Source organism: Lissotriton helveticus, chromosome 9 (genome assembly GCF_964261635.1).
Source record: "Lissotriton helveticus chromosome 9, aLisHel1.1, whole genome shotgun sequence".
Taxonomy (NCBI): domain Eukaryota; kingdom Metazoa; phylum Chordata; class Amphibia; order Caudata; family Salamandridae; genus Lissotriton; species Lissotriton helveticus.
In genome coordinates, this window is record NC_136070.1 from 138,337,401 (window position 1) to 138,352,394 (window position 14,994).

At 45.6% G+C, this 14,994-nt stretch overlaps 1 protein-coding gene across 2 annotated transcripts in view; it reads left to right on the plus strand.

The window, feature by feature from the left end:
• Positions 1 to 14,994, plus strand: part of SPTBN5 (spectrin beta, non-erythrocytic 5) — a 2,054,098-nt gene that overhangs the window by 1,663,614 nt on the left and 375,490 nt on the right. For both annotated transcript variants that reach the window (XM_078659643.1, XM_078659644.1), the window contains exons 56-57: positions 3,592 to 3,788; positions 4,587 to 4,791. In XM_078659643.1, coding sequence (XP_078515769.1) covers positions 3,592 to 3,788; positions 4,587 to 4,791 — 402 coding nt within the window. The remainder of the gene's footprint in view (positions 1 to 3,591; positions 3,789 to 4,586; positions 4,792 to 14,994) is intronic.

The following is a 14,994-nucleotide window of genomic DNA, read 5'->3' on the forward strand; positions in this document are numbered from 1 at the left end:
TAGCCTTCCCAAACGGCTACAAGATCACCCACAGAGACCCCACCAATGGAGTCGGATGAGGAATCGCCATTGTCCACAAGAACAGCATCAGGGTCGCGACTAGCACCGATGATGCGCTCAGCACCGCCAAACTCATGCACTTCCAAATCCATACAGAACCCAACTCCACCCTCAGAGGCACCCTTGTCTACCGACCCCCCGGACCCATCCCCCAGTTCAGCGACTCCATCGCCGACTTCATCAGCACGCACGCCCTGACCTCTACCGACTACATCCTTCTCGGAGACCTGAACTTCCACCTTAAGAAAAACAACAACTCCACAACCCTAATGGATAACCTCGCCAACCTCGGAATGAATGCTCGACCCCGTCTTCTCCTCAATCCCGCATGTCTCCGTCAACCACAGCACCAAACTCCTCTGGACCGACCACCGATGCATCCATTTCACCTTCCAGAAACCCACCACACACCACCGCACCCAACAGATCCCCCGCCACTGCTGGAGCGAAATCACCGAAGACCAACTACATGCAAACCTCGCTCTCAGCCCACCCACCGAACCCTCCAACACCTGCGACGCTGCCCACAGCCTCAAACGCTGGCTCGAGGACTGGACCAACACCCTCGCCCCGCTGAAGAAACCCCCACACAGAGACACCAGCAAGAGGGCCAGCTGGTTCACCCCAGACCTCCTAGCCTCCAAGCAAGCCTGCCGGAAACTAAAGAAGAAATGGCACAGCGAACAAATGCTGGACAACCGCGCAGCACACAAGGACACCATCCGCAGCCACCACCACCTCATCAGGGCTGCCAAGAGAACCTCGTTCAAAGACCGCCTCGACAACAATGCACACAATAGCAAGGAGCTCTTCAACATCGGGAAGGAACTCTCCAACCCCAGCTCCAACACCAACGACATCCCACCATCGCAAGCCCTGTGCCACTCCCTCGCCACCTTCTTCCACCGCAAGATAGCAGACATGCATGACAGCTTCAACACCCAGACAACCCCAACAGACAGCAACACAACAGAACCTCCGCACACCATCGACCACGACCCCCTGCTAGCCTGGGCCAGTGTGAGCATCATTGACACCATCAAGACCATGAGCACAATCCACTCCGGCTCCCCGTCAGATCCCTTCCCGCACCACGTCTTCAACAAAGAAAGCAGGTCCATCGCACCCCACCTGCGCAACGTCATCAATCTCTCCCTCGAGACCGCGACATTCCCAGAGAGCTGGAAACATACTGAGATCAACGCCCTACTGAGAGAACCCAAGGCAGACCCAAGAGACCTCAAGAATTTCCAGCCCATCTCTCTGCTCCCGTTCCCAGCCAAGGTCATCGAGAAAATCTTCAACAGACAGCTAACCCGATACCTCGAAGAAAACAGAATCCTGGACCCTTCCGAGTCAGGATTCTGCAGCAACCACAGCACCGAGACTGCCTTCATCGCCGCCACCGACGACATCAGGACCCTGCTTGACAACGGCGAGACTGCAGCACCCATCCTCCTAGACCTCTCCGCCGCCTTCGACACCATCTGCCACAGCACACTACGCGCACGCCTCCAGGCTGCAGGAATCCACGACAAGGCTCTGGAATGGAACACCTCCTTCCTCTCCGGCAGGACCCAGAGCGTCCGCTTCCCCCCATTATGGTCCAAAGCCTCTGAGATCATCTGCGGCGTACCCCAAGGATCCTCCCTCAGCCCAAAACTGTTCAACATTTACATGGCCCCGCTCGCACACGTCGCCCGACAGCACGACCTCAACATAATCTCCTACGCCGACGACACTCAACTGATCCTCTCCCTCACCAAGGACCCCATCACCGCCAAAGCCGACCTCCACGAAGGAATGAAGGCTGTCGCTGACTGGAGGAAGACCAGTCGTCTGAAGCCAAACTCGGACAAGACGGAGGTCCTCATCCTCAGCACCAACCCTTCAGCCTGGGACGACTCCTGGTGGCCGACGGCACTGGGAGCAGCCCCAACACCCACCGACCACGCACGCAACCTGGGAATCATCCTCGATTCAACGCTCTCAATGACCAAGCAGGTCAACGCCTTCTCCTTCTCCTGCTTCAACACCCTCCGCATGCTCCGCAAGATCTACAGATGGATCCCGACAGACACAAGAAAGACAGTCACCCAGGCCCTCGTCAGCAGCAGACTCGAATACGGAAACACTCTCTGCGCGGGAGCCCGACCAAGCTCATCAAACGACTACAACGCATCCAAAACACCTCGGCACGACTGATCCTCAACGTACCACGCCACGGCCACATCACCCCCCACCTGAGGGACCTGCACTGGCTCCCGGTCAGCAAGAGGATATCCTTCAAGGTCCTCATCCACGCACACAAGGCACTCCACAAGAAAGGCCCAGCCTACCTCAATAGACGGCTCTCCTTCTACATCCCCAACCGCCAGCTACGCTACGCCTACCTCTCACTAACCACCGTCCCGCGCATCTGAAGAACAACCACCGGCGGGAGATCCTTCTCCCACCTCGCCGCCAACACATAGAACACCCTCCCACTGAGCCTTCGACAGACCCAAGACCTGCTGACCTTCAGGAGGATGCTCAAGACCTGGCTGTTCGATCAGTAGCGGCCCACCTCCCCCCCAGCCCCTTGAGACCCTCCCTAGTGTGTAGTGCACTTTACAAATGACTGATTGATTGATTGATTGATTGATTGATTGATTGATTGATTGTAACGGGACAGACATAAAAAAAAGACAGAGCAGTAGAATGTTATTCTTTGACATTACCACTGTTTCACAATAATTCAAGCATTTCCCATTTTGCCTTTCTCAAGAATTTCACAATGGCGTCGTTGTGGACAGTTATTGTTTAAAAATGAGTGCAACAAACAACATAATAAAAAGCAAAAGGGTTTATGATATTCAGCATTGTAACATCCTAATTCATAATATTGCAGATGTTGTTGCAGATTTTGTTTTAATTCTTTTCCTTCATCTACCAGTAAAGAGGTTTAGCTTTCAATGCAAACTAATTGAGGTAGGCCATGATGCTCAAATACTCTCCTTTTTCATGAAATTAGCAGTTTTACAGGTTTTTGGATGACTTTTTAACCATCGTCCTGATAACTTATTGGTGATAAAGAAATGGTGTCAATTTTTTTATCAGTTATGTTATTTAAGATAGTGCTATTTTGACCCATTATCGTCATACATAAATTCCTACTCCCTAAGTCAGACCTTTTTTCCCTCATCAGGTGTACAATTCAGTATTTAATACAATGGTGTTGGTGTAGTATGCTCTCTTTTCCTAGTGTGTGTTGCTGTGAAACTTAAAACGCTTGGATTGTCAATGCAGACCAAAGTCTCTCCTGCCCGAAAAACAGTGGAGGAAACGGGATGCATCTGGGGGGAAGGAGATTGTGTGAGAGATGCAATTAAGTGGCAGTTAAAGTGCACATGACTAATAGGTAGGCTCTCTCCATCACTGGAGCTCCAGTAAGTCACAGAGTCGTGGGTGTTCACAATGGTGGTTTAGGTCGTTGGGGAAAAAATGAAATTTGTAGTTATATTTTCTGTACTTTTCACCTGCTTGCTGTAGCTCTTAGAGGCAGAGTCTTGGATGGCAGACAGAGGATATGTCCTGGAGCCCCCTGACTACGGGAAAAGTGAAGAATCTACAAAGGCTTTGCTGCGGAAGCTGGAGGCCACCAATCTAGACCTGGAAGGCTTCATGCCACGTATTGTGAAGTTACGGGGCACAGGTTCCAATTTGATAGCCAGTGAAAACCCAGAGTGGTAAGTTAAAAACAGATGAATGTGTTCTCTGAAATAATATATGTTATGGATTTACTTTACGAGGTGAAGCCTTAATTGTGAGTGTTTTGAGGCTGTTGAGGGTCTCTCCTGTATGGTCTCTGAGGTTTTCCTATTTTGTCCACTCCTTTTAATATCCAGGTGGAGAAACTAAAGGCTCTGTTCCCAAGGCAGCCATCTTTGTTTCTTTTCCTCGGGTAGCCATCCTTATTTCTTTCTGAGGTATCTATCTTTAGTTCTGTTTAAATGCTGATGACTACAGTTTCCACCTTCAAACTTTAGAAGCCAAACTACTTCCACCATGTACCGTTGAAGCAGAATGTGAGAAAATTAAGTCGTTGGTTGTGAGACCAAACCACTTCTCCAGAGGCAGCAACTACTCAGCTCTTACACTCTGATTGTAGCTGAATAAACTATAAAACATGCGTTTAAAAATATAGATATTCCACTCAGTACCCATGATTTTTATTCTAATACCCTGTCATGCTTTTATCTTATCTTGTATTTCCCAATTTACAATGGATAATGTTCTACCCTTGTAGATATTAAAATTGAACAAACATCTATGTGAGCTCAATAAATGTTGATAGTTAGCTAATCCCATTTGATTGATGGGATATAGTTAATCCTGATGCATTTAAGGCATTGGTCACTAGCTGGGAAGTGTTTTCCTTCAAGGAAAGTATTGAAATTGAAACATAATCTGTGCATTTTACCTTTTTCCCAAGACCATGGGCTCATTGCAATGACATTGCATGCTGATCTGTATCTTCTTTGCAGTGTCAATATCATTCCAAAGCTCGAGACTGTAATAAAGGAGTACCAAACACTGCTGGACAAAAGTAGGAACTTGAAGGATCAGCTGCGGGAGCAGGAGCAGTGGTTTCAGTTCCAGAAGGAGATTGAGTTGGTCGAGGCTTGGCTAGCCAGCAAACAGGCAGTTGCAGAGTCCAATGACTTTGGAAAGGACCTGGAGGAATTAGAGGTAAACACTGTTAACCCATGGTTTCACATGATTTGCTGCTCCAGTCATAGATTGGGACTGTTACCAGGGTCTTGTTCGACGTAGGACATTCACGAAGGTGTTAGCAAGGGTTGATTGTCTCATCCTATAAAACCACTCCATGAAAGGATCATCATTTTGCATGCTTGTATTAAATCACTTGAAACCATAATACAGGGTTGTATGTCACACTATCGAAGTCAACAATATCAATCTGCAACCATTTCAACTCTAAAGTGTTTACTCCCACTATATACTCAGGGTCAGAATATGTGGAGAAAACTACTAAATTTACTTTTTCTACTCCACCTCTGCTTTCTTTGATGATGTGGTGGGAGTTGTTATTGTACCTTCAGCATTGTTGGAGGTTGCTATTTCAACATCAATGTTGTGCTTCCCAGCATAAAGCTTCATAATCCATGATGCTTTGGTACGCTATGAGGCTAGCTTTGGTGGATTTTGCTACTATATTGCATGGCTCTGTCACCATGGTCTAGGAATTCCAGTAATACCCATATTCCTGAAATACAGAAAAACGCATGTAAGGCAGCACAGGCTACAATGCCTTTGAAAATGTTTTTATTATGAGCAAATATTCGTTTTGTTAAGGGCTTTGATTGGTATGTAATTACAACATGACAATGGGTAGTCTTGCATACATATTTTACCATTTCAAATTTAAATGAGTTGTGTGATTGCCTAACTATTAGCTGAAACATTTCCTTTTTTTTAATTGAACATTCTTTTACATTTGTATTCACAATATTTTTCAAAATGACTTGTACTGCTGTAATCCAATTTGTATTTCTGAACATGTCTTGTACTACAACATTCAGATTATGTTTATTCTTAATCATTTATCTCATTGTTAGCTCTTTCAATAATATTCCAAGTGTAGTAGATTATAACCAGCAATTGCATATCAAGATAGTCTTTTCTGGTAGTACTGTTTTTTTATATTTTTGCCTCCAGATCTTGTAATTAGCTTAAACTCCATAATCAAAATGTTGTTTAAAGAACCATTCTATACCTTATTTTTAGTGGTTGGCTCGTGTATGCCATTTCAAGGGTAATAGATCATAATCATAGCAAGCACACCAAAGTGACATCGCAAACTGTTCTAGGTACAATGAATGTGCATCATATCTCACTTTTATTGCTGACAGGCACCTGGTAAATTTGGTGTCCAGCCACTTGAAGGTTTTTCTGCCCTATTTAGGCTATTCATGTATAACATTTAATAATTTGTTATAATACTGAATATGATTCACCTTATACAGGGTGTTTGGGGATCTATAGACCCCTTTCTTCCAGAGTTGAGGAGTAATTGTATCTCACTTATTGCATGGTTTGGAGCACTTATTGACCTCATTATGTTTCATAATTTGCTAATGTGGCTATGGCTCCTAGTTTACTAGAAGTCGACCTAATGCTTCCACAATTATTCTGATAATCTTGTGTATAGTAGCATGGTTTGCTATTGCTACTGTATTAAGCTTTCCTAGAGTCCGCTCAAACATGCTTTATTTCTGTATTAGCGGCATTTGTTCCGCAGGGATGGTGGTGATATTATGGCTGGTCCTAGTTTTAGAGGCTGAATAAAATACCATCTCTGTGATCTCCTCCATTCTTTTTTAGGTCTCGCTGTAACCAATGCGCTTGCGCATTGTTTCTGCAAGAAATTATGTAGGGGATCCAGGAAAGCCTAACAAGAGGGCTTTGGAATGCGAATTATGGCCCGTGCATGTGAGGCATTCAAGCGCGAAGCTAGCATCTGGACTGCTTTCGCCAGTGCATGCTCGGCCTCACTTCCTGCTCCCCCTCTTACTTTCGTTATCGCTCACACCCCATATGTTCGTTCCCTCCCACCCTTCCTTTGATGTCCCCCCATCAGACTTCAAAGGAATGCGCTCCCGAACTTGCTGGCCTCACAAGGCTGCCGCTCCCCCGCCCCCCGTGTGCACATCTCACTCCACCATTTGTCTGTGCCTAGGCATCAGACTTCAAAGGCTGCCGCCCCCCCCCACCCCCGCCACAGCAATGCCGAGAGCTTGTCTTTTTCCCGCCCGTGTTCTGCTTCTCCTCTCGAACAGCGGACCTCCCTTCATGCTGCGCTGCTTCTCATCCCTAAGCACTGTGCTTCCCTTCATCCTGCTTCACGCTGCTTCTTATCCCTAAGCGCCGTGCTTCCCTTCACCCTGCTTCTCCTCCCTAAACACGTGCTTCCCTTCACCCTGCTTCACGCTGCTTCTCCTCCCTAAACACCGTGCTTCCCTTCACCCTGCCTCAAGCTGCTCCTGCTTCACGCTGCTCCTCCTCCCTAAACACTGTGCTTCCCTTCACCCTGGTGATTCACGCTGCTTCTCCTCCCTAAACCCCGTGCTTCCCTTCACCCTGCTTCACGCTGCTTCTCCTCTCTAAACAACGGGCTTCCCTTCACCCTCCTTCAAGCTGCTTCTCGTTCCTGTCCCAAGCTGGTCCAGTGCTTGCCCCAGCCCTCCCTGCTTTTAATATGTCTTGTACAGAAAGGACTCTCTAGGACCATCCTCACAGGGAATGGCACATCCGCGAATAATAACGAGAGCTGACTATATTCTATTTCACTTTTCTCCTTGCTATACAACATCAGCAAGCGTTTTGCTTTTTACCGATGCTGCAGAGCATCGGCAAACACATTGATTGACACATCTAATAGAAAAATAGAGCGCGATCTATTGGCTTTGCCAATGCTCACTTACATACTGTATTGCGACCTGCCATTGATATCACCCGAAAGTCGATGGTTCTGTGGGCTGCAATGCATGCTCTAAATATCCGCATGAAACTGTTGGACCACTGCAGAGCTGGCTTAACCTTTCATCCCTCTGAGTTTGATAAAATGAATATAGTTGAGTTTGATAATCCAGATTATTCGAGCACCTGCGCAGTGTATGGTGTAAATGATATTATTGAGACTGTCATATATATTACTAGCAACCCGTCCCGACGTTGTCCGGTTGTGAATTGCTGCGGGCCAGTAGTATATTGTTTTGTAGGACTTCGTTTTGATAGCATTTCTTAACTGTGACAGGCCTGTGAAACGCTCCGATTCACAGTGCACTGCTGATGCACTTAAGAGTGCGCGTTCAGTAGTGTGTGAACTCGATTGATTGATTGATAACAAAGTTTATTTAGACAATAGTCTATAAACCATACATAGAACAATGGATCACACATAGTAATAAATATTTAAAACCACATTACATTTTACACATTTACAACACTTGTAAAACCATAAAGCATAAAATTGGGGTACTCTACAATTATAAACTCTCCTTTATTGACTCCATTACATATTCTCTTATCGCTTTCAGAAATTTCCTCAACGCGATTGTAATGTCCAAAAATGGCATTTCTGTAAGGAGGTTAATGGCGTCAGCACGAGAGGTCACCTCATATTTTTAAAAAATTGGACGTAAGAAGAATTTCCGAATTGCTAAAATCCATGTACAATCAAACAGTATATGTAAAATATCATTTCTTACTCCTAGACCACATTTACAAGTTCCGTCCGGTTGGATCAGGGCCACTGTTATTTTTCTTTCAATCTTCCATGGATTTAGGCCCGCCCGAACCTTCAGAATTTCATGTCTTAGCCATCTACTGGGCAGTAAATCCAGGTATGGGAACCGGGCCTCCTTTTCTCAATCATTCTTTACCCAATTCACCGACTTTTTTAGCCTCAGATAGTCCATGTCTTGTGATCTGGAGTATTCAAGCCCTTGGTCTCTAAGCATTTTTTTAGTGCAGACTATATTCCACAATGGTGGGGAGAGGCTCAATTTCAAGTGCGCGGCTACCGTCTGGAGGGTTTTCTTCACGTCTCGTGCTCAGCGTAAGCTGCTTACTCAAATTTCCTCTCTACACCAAATTGAAACCTTCTCATCACCACCAATCTCCTGTCGGTTCCAAAATCTTATTAAAGACATTTGAGACTTTACATCCCATGATGTCAATCCCACCTCCATTCTAATAGCTTGAATCGTGGAGCTATTTGGTAGGGACAGCAACATTTTCAGAATTTGTCCTTCTTCCCGGTCCCATCCTCTTTTACCACTCAGGTAAAGCGCCTCTGCTCCATAAAGCACCTGTGGGTGGATCATAACCTCAAAAGCCTTTAAAAGCGGTCTGCGTGACATATCACCGTAATCTTTGTTAAATGTTTTCAGACCACAGACCGATGAATAAGCCTTTGCCGTTTGTGCCTCCAAGTGGGTATTCCACTTTAATGAGCTATTAAACCAAAGGCCTAAGTATTTATATTCACCTACTATGTGTGAACTCGAGATTCCCTACTTTATTTTTCCTTGCAATATTATATAGCGCGAACCCGACAACATGGCATGAGCACAATTTACATTACAGAAGAACACATTCATTTGTAGTAGGCACGGGGAGACAAAACGATTTGCCTGGAATCACAGGATGTTGAGCTGATGCCGAGATTCGAACGTAGCTAACCAGCTCTAAAGTTCGCAATTCTAGAACTTGTGGCAGGAGGTGTGTCTAAAAGTGTATGTTGGTGCTGGCCATCAATGAGAGAGACCTGTGCATTTTTCAAATGGGTGGTGAAAAAATATGAGTATGTTGCTGGAGATGTGGGCCGCCGTGCCACCAATGTACTTACCGGGGGAGGTAAACACCCATTATTTCGCAACTTTCTTTCCGCACACCATCACTCCGCATACTTTCATTACGAAAGTACCATGACTCCGCAATGCCATTATAACGCATAGCATTACATTTGATATGCTTTTACCACGCATACATTTACAACGAAATTCGTTGTAAATGCATGAATGGTAAACGCATGTTTTTTTAAAAAAATGTTTGGATAAGGTAAGTATGGGTATAGAGGTATATGTTTTGGGGTACTGAGGTATATGTTTTGGGGTGTTTGGGTATTTTAAGGGTTCAGATATAGTTTTGGGTTATGGGTACAGGGGTAGTTGTAGGGTTTAGGGATAGGTTTGGGTTTTGGGGTACATGGGTATTTTTAGGGTGCAGGGCTAGGTTTGGGTTTGGGGGTATAGTGGTATTTTAAGGGTTCAGGGCTAGGTTTGGGTGTTGGGGTACAGGGGTATTTTTAGGGTTTAGGGCTAGCTTTGAGTTTTGGGGTACAGGGGTATTTTAGGGTTCAGGGGTAGATTTGGGTTTTGGGGTACAGGGTTATTTTTAGGGTTCAGGTCTAGGTTTGGGTTTTGGGGTACAGTATTTTTAGGGTTCATGAGTAGGTTTGGGTTTTGGGGTACAGGCGTATTTTAAGGGTTCAGGGCTAGGTTTGGGTTTTGGGGTACAGGGGTATTTTAGGGTTCAGGGGTGGTTTTGGGGTACAGAGGTATTTTTAGGGTTCAGAGCTAGGTTTGGGTTTTGGGGTACAGGGGTATTTTTAGGGTTCAGGGATAGGTTTGGGTTTTGAGGCACAGGGGTATTGATAGGGTTCAGGGCTAGGTTTGGGTTTTGGGGTACAGGGGTATTTTTAGGGTTTAGGGATAGGTTTGGGTTTTGGTGTACAGGGTATATTTATAGGGTTAAGATGGGTTAGTGTTTAAGGGTGTTGGGGTATTTTAAGGAGTAAGGGTGGGTTATGATTATGGGGGGTAGGGGTATTTAAAGGGAGCAGGGTGGGATTAGCACACAATATGAGACATGGCATGAAGGGCGGAACGTACCACACGCCCCCAGCGTTTGTCACGCCCCCAGCACAAACCCACAGCACAACGCAGACACGCCCACAAGGGACTACTTTGCTGGCACGGTTCTTTTACCTTTTAAATGTATATGGTGGGCGTCTGCATAGCCTATGTCCTTCTGCTGCAACTGCCCTTTCCAACGCTGTATTGGGTGTTGTGATTGGTGCTGTGGTTCCTGAGATTACCCGCCTCAAAGGTTTGGGCTCTCTCTTTATTATATTAGTATAGATGTACAGGACTTCATTTAAAGCTAAATTTACTTGACATCATAACTGAGCGGCTTATTTTTCCTGTTATTTATTCCTATAATGGGGATGACAAACTCACACAGGCGGCATGTAGTAGCTCCTGCTAAAATTTCAGCCTATGGTAATAGATTTGTATAGCGCTGAATGTGGCCTCGCAGTGCTGTGTGGGTTGGGTACCATCACACCCTGTCTCGAAGATCCCATCACAGACCGCAGCCTACTTTGTGTTTGTTTGCACAGTAGTTGCATCAGAAATGTAGGTGTGAATGACATCATATTTGTTTGTGTGTTGTAAATCTTGCTCAGTTTGCAATCACACGCCTAGAATACCCAGTGCAAGGTTTGCAAGCTCTAGTGCAGACCAACGTGCAGCATAATAAGAACCACAACAAACTGTGCTCCTGCAAGTTTATATGCGACTAACTCGCAGAAAGGCAATGTCTGTACTTACAGCGAGTATCAACATGAACAAAGCTAACAAGTGCTTCACTATTGATATACAACACAATAAAAACAAATACATTTATTTAAAGTACAGCAACACTTGTTTTGTGAGGATTTGCAGTAAAGCATTTACAAGAGTTTGAGCTATTGGCATAGTAAGTGACAATGCCTTTTATTTATGTGTTAATTATTAAAACAGATAAATAAAAGGCAATGTCATTTACAATGCCAATAGCTCAAACTCTTGCAAATGCGAGACCTATTGCATTGCAAAAGCTTGTTTTAAAGGGTGCGTCCTGTTGTATCCTAAGGGTGACTCAGTTTAAATAATTCTTAGGGGTTGAAACAGCGATGATAATTAAGATCTTGGACTGCCTAAAATAATTATTGTGTAATGAGGACAAATATACAGATTGATACTAACGATCCTATTAGAATAGGTTTGCTAATTGCTGTTAAGACTTCTTTTATCTATAGTTGATGCTGTTTATTTTTCTCTGTCACTTGGTCACAACTCACTTACACATTACTGTTTCACTTTCTTCCTCTTTGGGGCACCCTATGAGTTTTCTATGCTACTGAATTATGTTAATTAGTTATATAAACATTTCTTTTAGACTTTATCATATGTTTGACTGTGAATGTGATGAGTGGAGTGGATCATTGCCCACTAGGAGCACTAGCTAAGGCTCTCTTACAGAGCAGAATATAAAATATATCAGTCCCAAAGAATCTTTGGTTCATAGCATGTGTGGCTGTAGCGGCACATGCTCTACATACTCCTGCCATCTAGTGTTGTGCTTTGACTGTTGCAACTTGGTTTTCTTTGTAGAAGTCTTTCCAGTCACGAGGTCTCGGTGACTCCCCCCTACGGTAGTAAACATGGAAGGACATTGACTCTAATCTGTTCCAGATTGTGAAAGCATTATGGAACCCCTATCCTACAGTGTCACCCCTGATCCCTCTGCAACACACTGTCATGACCTAGCAAGATTTCTACCTCACTTACCCCGAACCCAACAAGGATCGCAGTCCCAGCCAAATTGATAATAATCCAACAGTGGAGAATATCGGCTTGGTGGACTTTCCCAATCTCCCAATCTCCCTGCTTGACCCAGCTCCACCACACATTCTTGCTAAAGCGGTGGTACTTGCCTTCCTGGTGATGATGGAAATGGTCAGCCTTTCTCCTCAAAAAGGAATAGTACCCAGACTGGCTTATGCCCTAAGCATAGTACTGAAACCGCCTCGTTGGTGGTAGAGGAGCCAAATATGCAGTTTGATCGAGGAGGCATGGCGACTATTATCCTCGTCAACCTTAGTGCAGCATTCAAAAAGGTAAACTGTGACATTTTTATCAACAGAACCCATAGCTCTGGTGTTAGTGGCCTGGCACCAATATAGCATACCACCTTATTAAAGGACAAGACTTTTCAAGACTTTGACAAATCATGCTCGTCAGACATTCTCCCTTTGAGGTGTGGAGTATCGCAGGGCTTGTCCCTGAGTTCAACACTCTTTAGTATATACTTGTGTCCACTGGCAGATATAGTACCGGCATTCGAGATATCCCTGGTTTCATATGCCAATGACACCCAACTGGTGTTCTCTCTAACCCAAGGACAAGACCCTCAATCGCCCACACTAGGACCCTGCCAGAGGAAAGTTGCAGGCTGGATGGCAGACTCCTGCCTCAAACTCAACGGGGGAAAACAGAGCAATACATCAACTCCCACATCAACCTGGGCTGCCTGATAGCTCAGACACAGCCCCTGCTGCCAGGGTGGAAAAGCCACGGAGCATGGTAAGACAAATCTTTAGATATGGAAGCCCATGCCACAAAACTCTCTGCATTCTGCTACGGCATTTTCAGAATGCTCTAGTAAATATTACACCTGCTGCTCCCCCTTTCCAGAAGGCTTGAGGTACAGGCACTTATCCTCTCCCGCCTGGACTACGGGAATTTACTTTACCTGGGAGCCCCGAAATGGGTCATCAAAAAACTACGGGTGGCGCAGAATGTATCATCTTGAGCTTTGCTGAGTATTCCCACACACCACTCTTCCCGGCAGGCCCTGGCCACCCTGAACTGGCTACTTGTTGAGCAAAGGTTCAAATTCAAAGCCCTATGCATAGCTCAAAGAGCAATTCAACGGAAAGGCCCTATAATTCTTAGATCTTTGATCTCCCATTACACACCTAACAGAGCCTTGCGTTCCACCAATGCTTGCCTGGCCACTGCTCCATCAATTCGCAGAGCAAGAATATGTGGAAACTCCTTTGGCTACAAGAAAGCCAAACTATGGAACACCTTCCCTCTCTCAATGAGACTGACCAAAAATAAACATGTTTTCTGAAAAGTCCTAAAAACATGGGTATTTGATCATTAATGTCCCCTGTGCACTTGGGTGATCTTTGTGTTGTGTTGTTAGTGCTGGGATATCTATGGGCCACCATGCCCTCTATAAATGTGCACAGAATAGCAAGGAATATTATTAGATTGTTTTTCTGTGCCTTCTGGCTCGGACATGTTTTGGCACTGCTCCTGGTCTTGACGTGGTTCTACGCTGAGTGTCATTGCCCAGTAGCTCGTTGCCTTTCCTTCCTTTCGCCCAGAAGGCTCTTCAGTGTGACTACCCTTTCTTTGACCTTTAACACTTGTACCACCACAGGCATCGTCGTCAAAGAACTAAGCCTCCTGGCCCTTGGAGCACCTCTTCACCTACAGGATCACACATCCTACTTAGTGACAGCAGAGAATAAGGACATGCAGAATGTAGGAGAGTAGGGTCTGCAATCCTATGGTCACCCCAGATTTTTTTGCTTTTTGCTTCACTGGTTTACGACTTTCCCTGGCTGTGGGCCTGCTAATCAGACCCACAGCCTAGCTGTTCTCTCTCTAAATTGACATCCATGTACTTTAGGTGAATTTACCAATTGGTATTGGGACACCTTATCAGCCCCTGTACAGTGTACCTTAGGTACCCAGGGCATAGGTGAACCCAAGGCCTACCAGGGGCTGCAGCATGTATTATGCCACCCCTGGCTGGCCATCCAAACACACACAACTGGCTGGTAAGACAGCTGGGGCAAGGTGGTGTAAACACCCTTTGCTATAGATATAGTATGTCTATATCTAACCCTCAAATTATGTGAGATGGTGCTCTAGCATGAGCTAAGCCTGTCTTCAGCTTGCGGAACCAAGTCCTTATAGCTGTTCCATGATAACGCTATACCATATACTCTTAAGTGCATTATAATCCTCGCGGTTGAATGCTAACTTTGGTATAGCATTATCAAAACATGTCGAGTAAGGTGTCATACAAATTGGAATACTACCCCCTCGCCACTTCTGGTGACGGGGGTAGCATTCCACCCTTTTAGAGGGACACGACATGTATGTAACTGTGAACCCCGGATAAAGTTAAACGAAGCCTCAGCATCACAAAATGGATGCTGCCACCACAGGCACAAGTCTGACCTCCTGCTGCTGGGAGTCCTTCCAGCGAGGGAGGCCTGGACAAAGGGATTCCTGCCTTGGAGGTGCTAGCACCACCCCAGACAGGATTTTGCGTATTGAGGTAGGGAGGGCTGAAAGGAATGAGACATGCCTGGGGCACACAAGGTGTCCCTGTGCATACCCCGGTTCAAACCAGTTGCTGGGGCACTCCAGCCCCAGCTCTGGCATGAAACCGGACAAAGGATAGGGGGTGTAACCACCCCCCTTCCTGGTCCCACCCATGGGAGGGACCTAGTCAGCA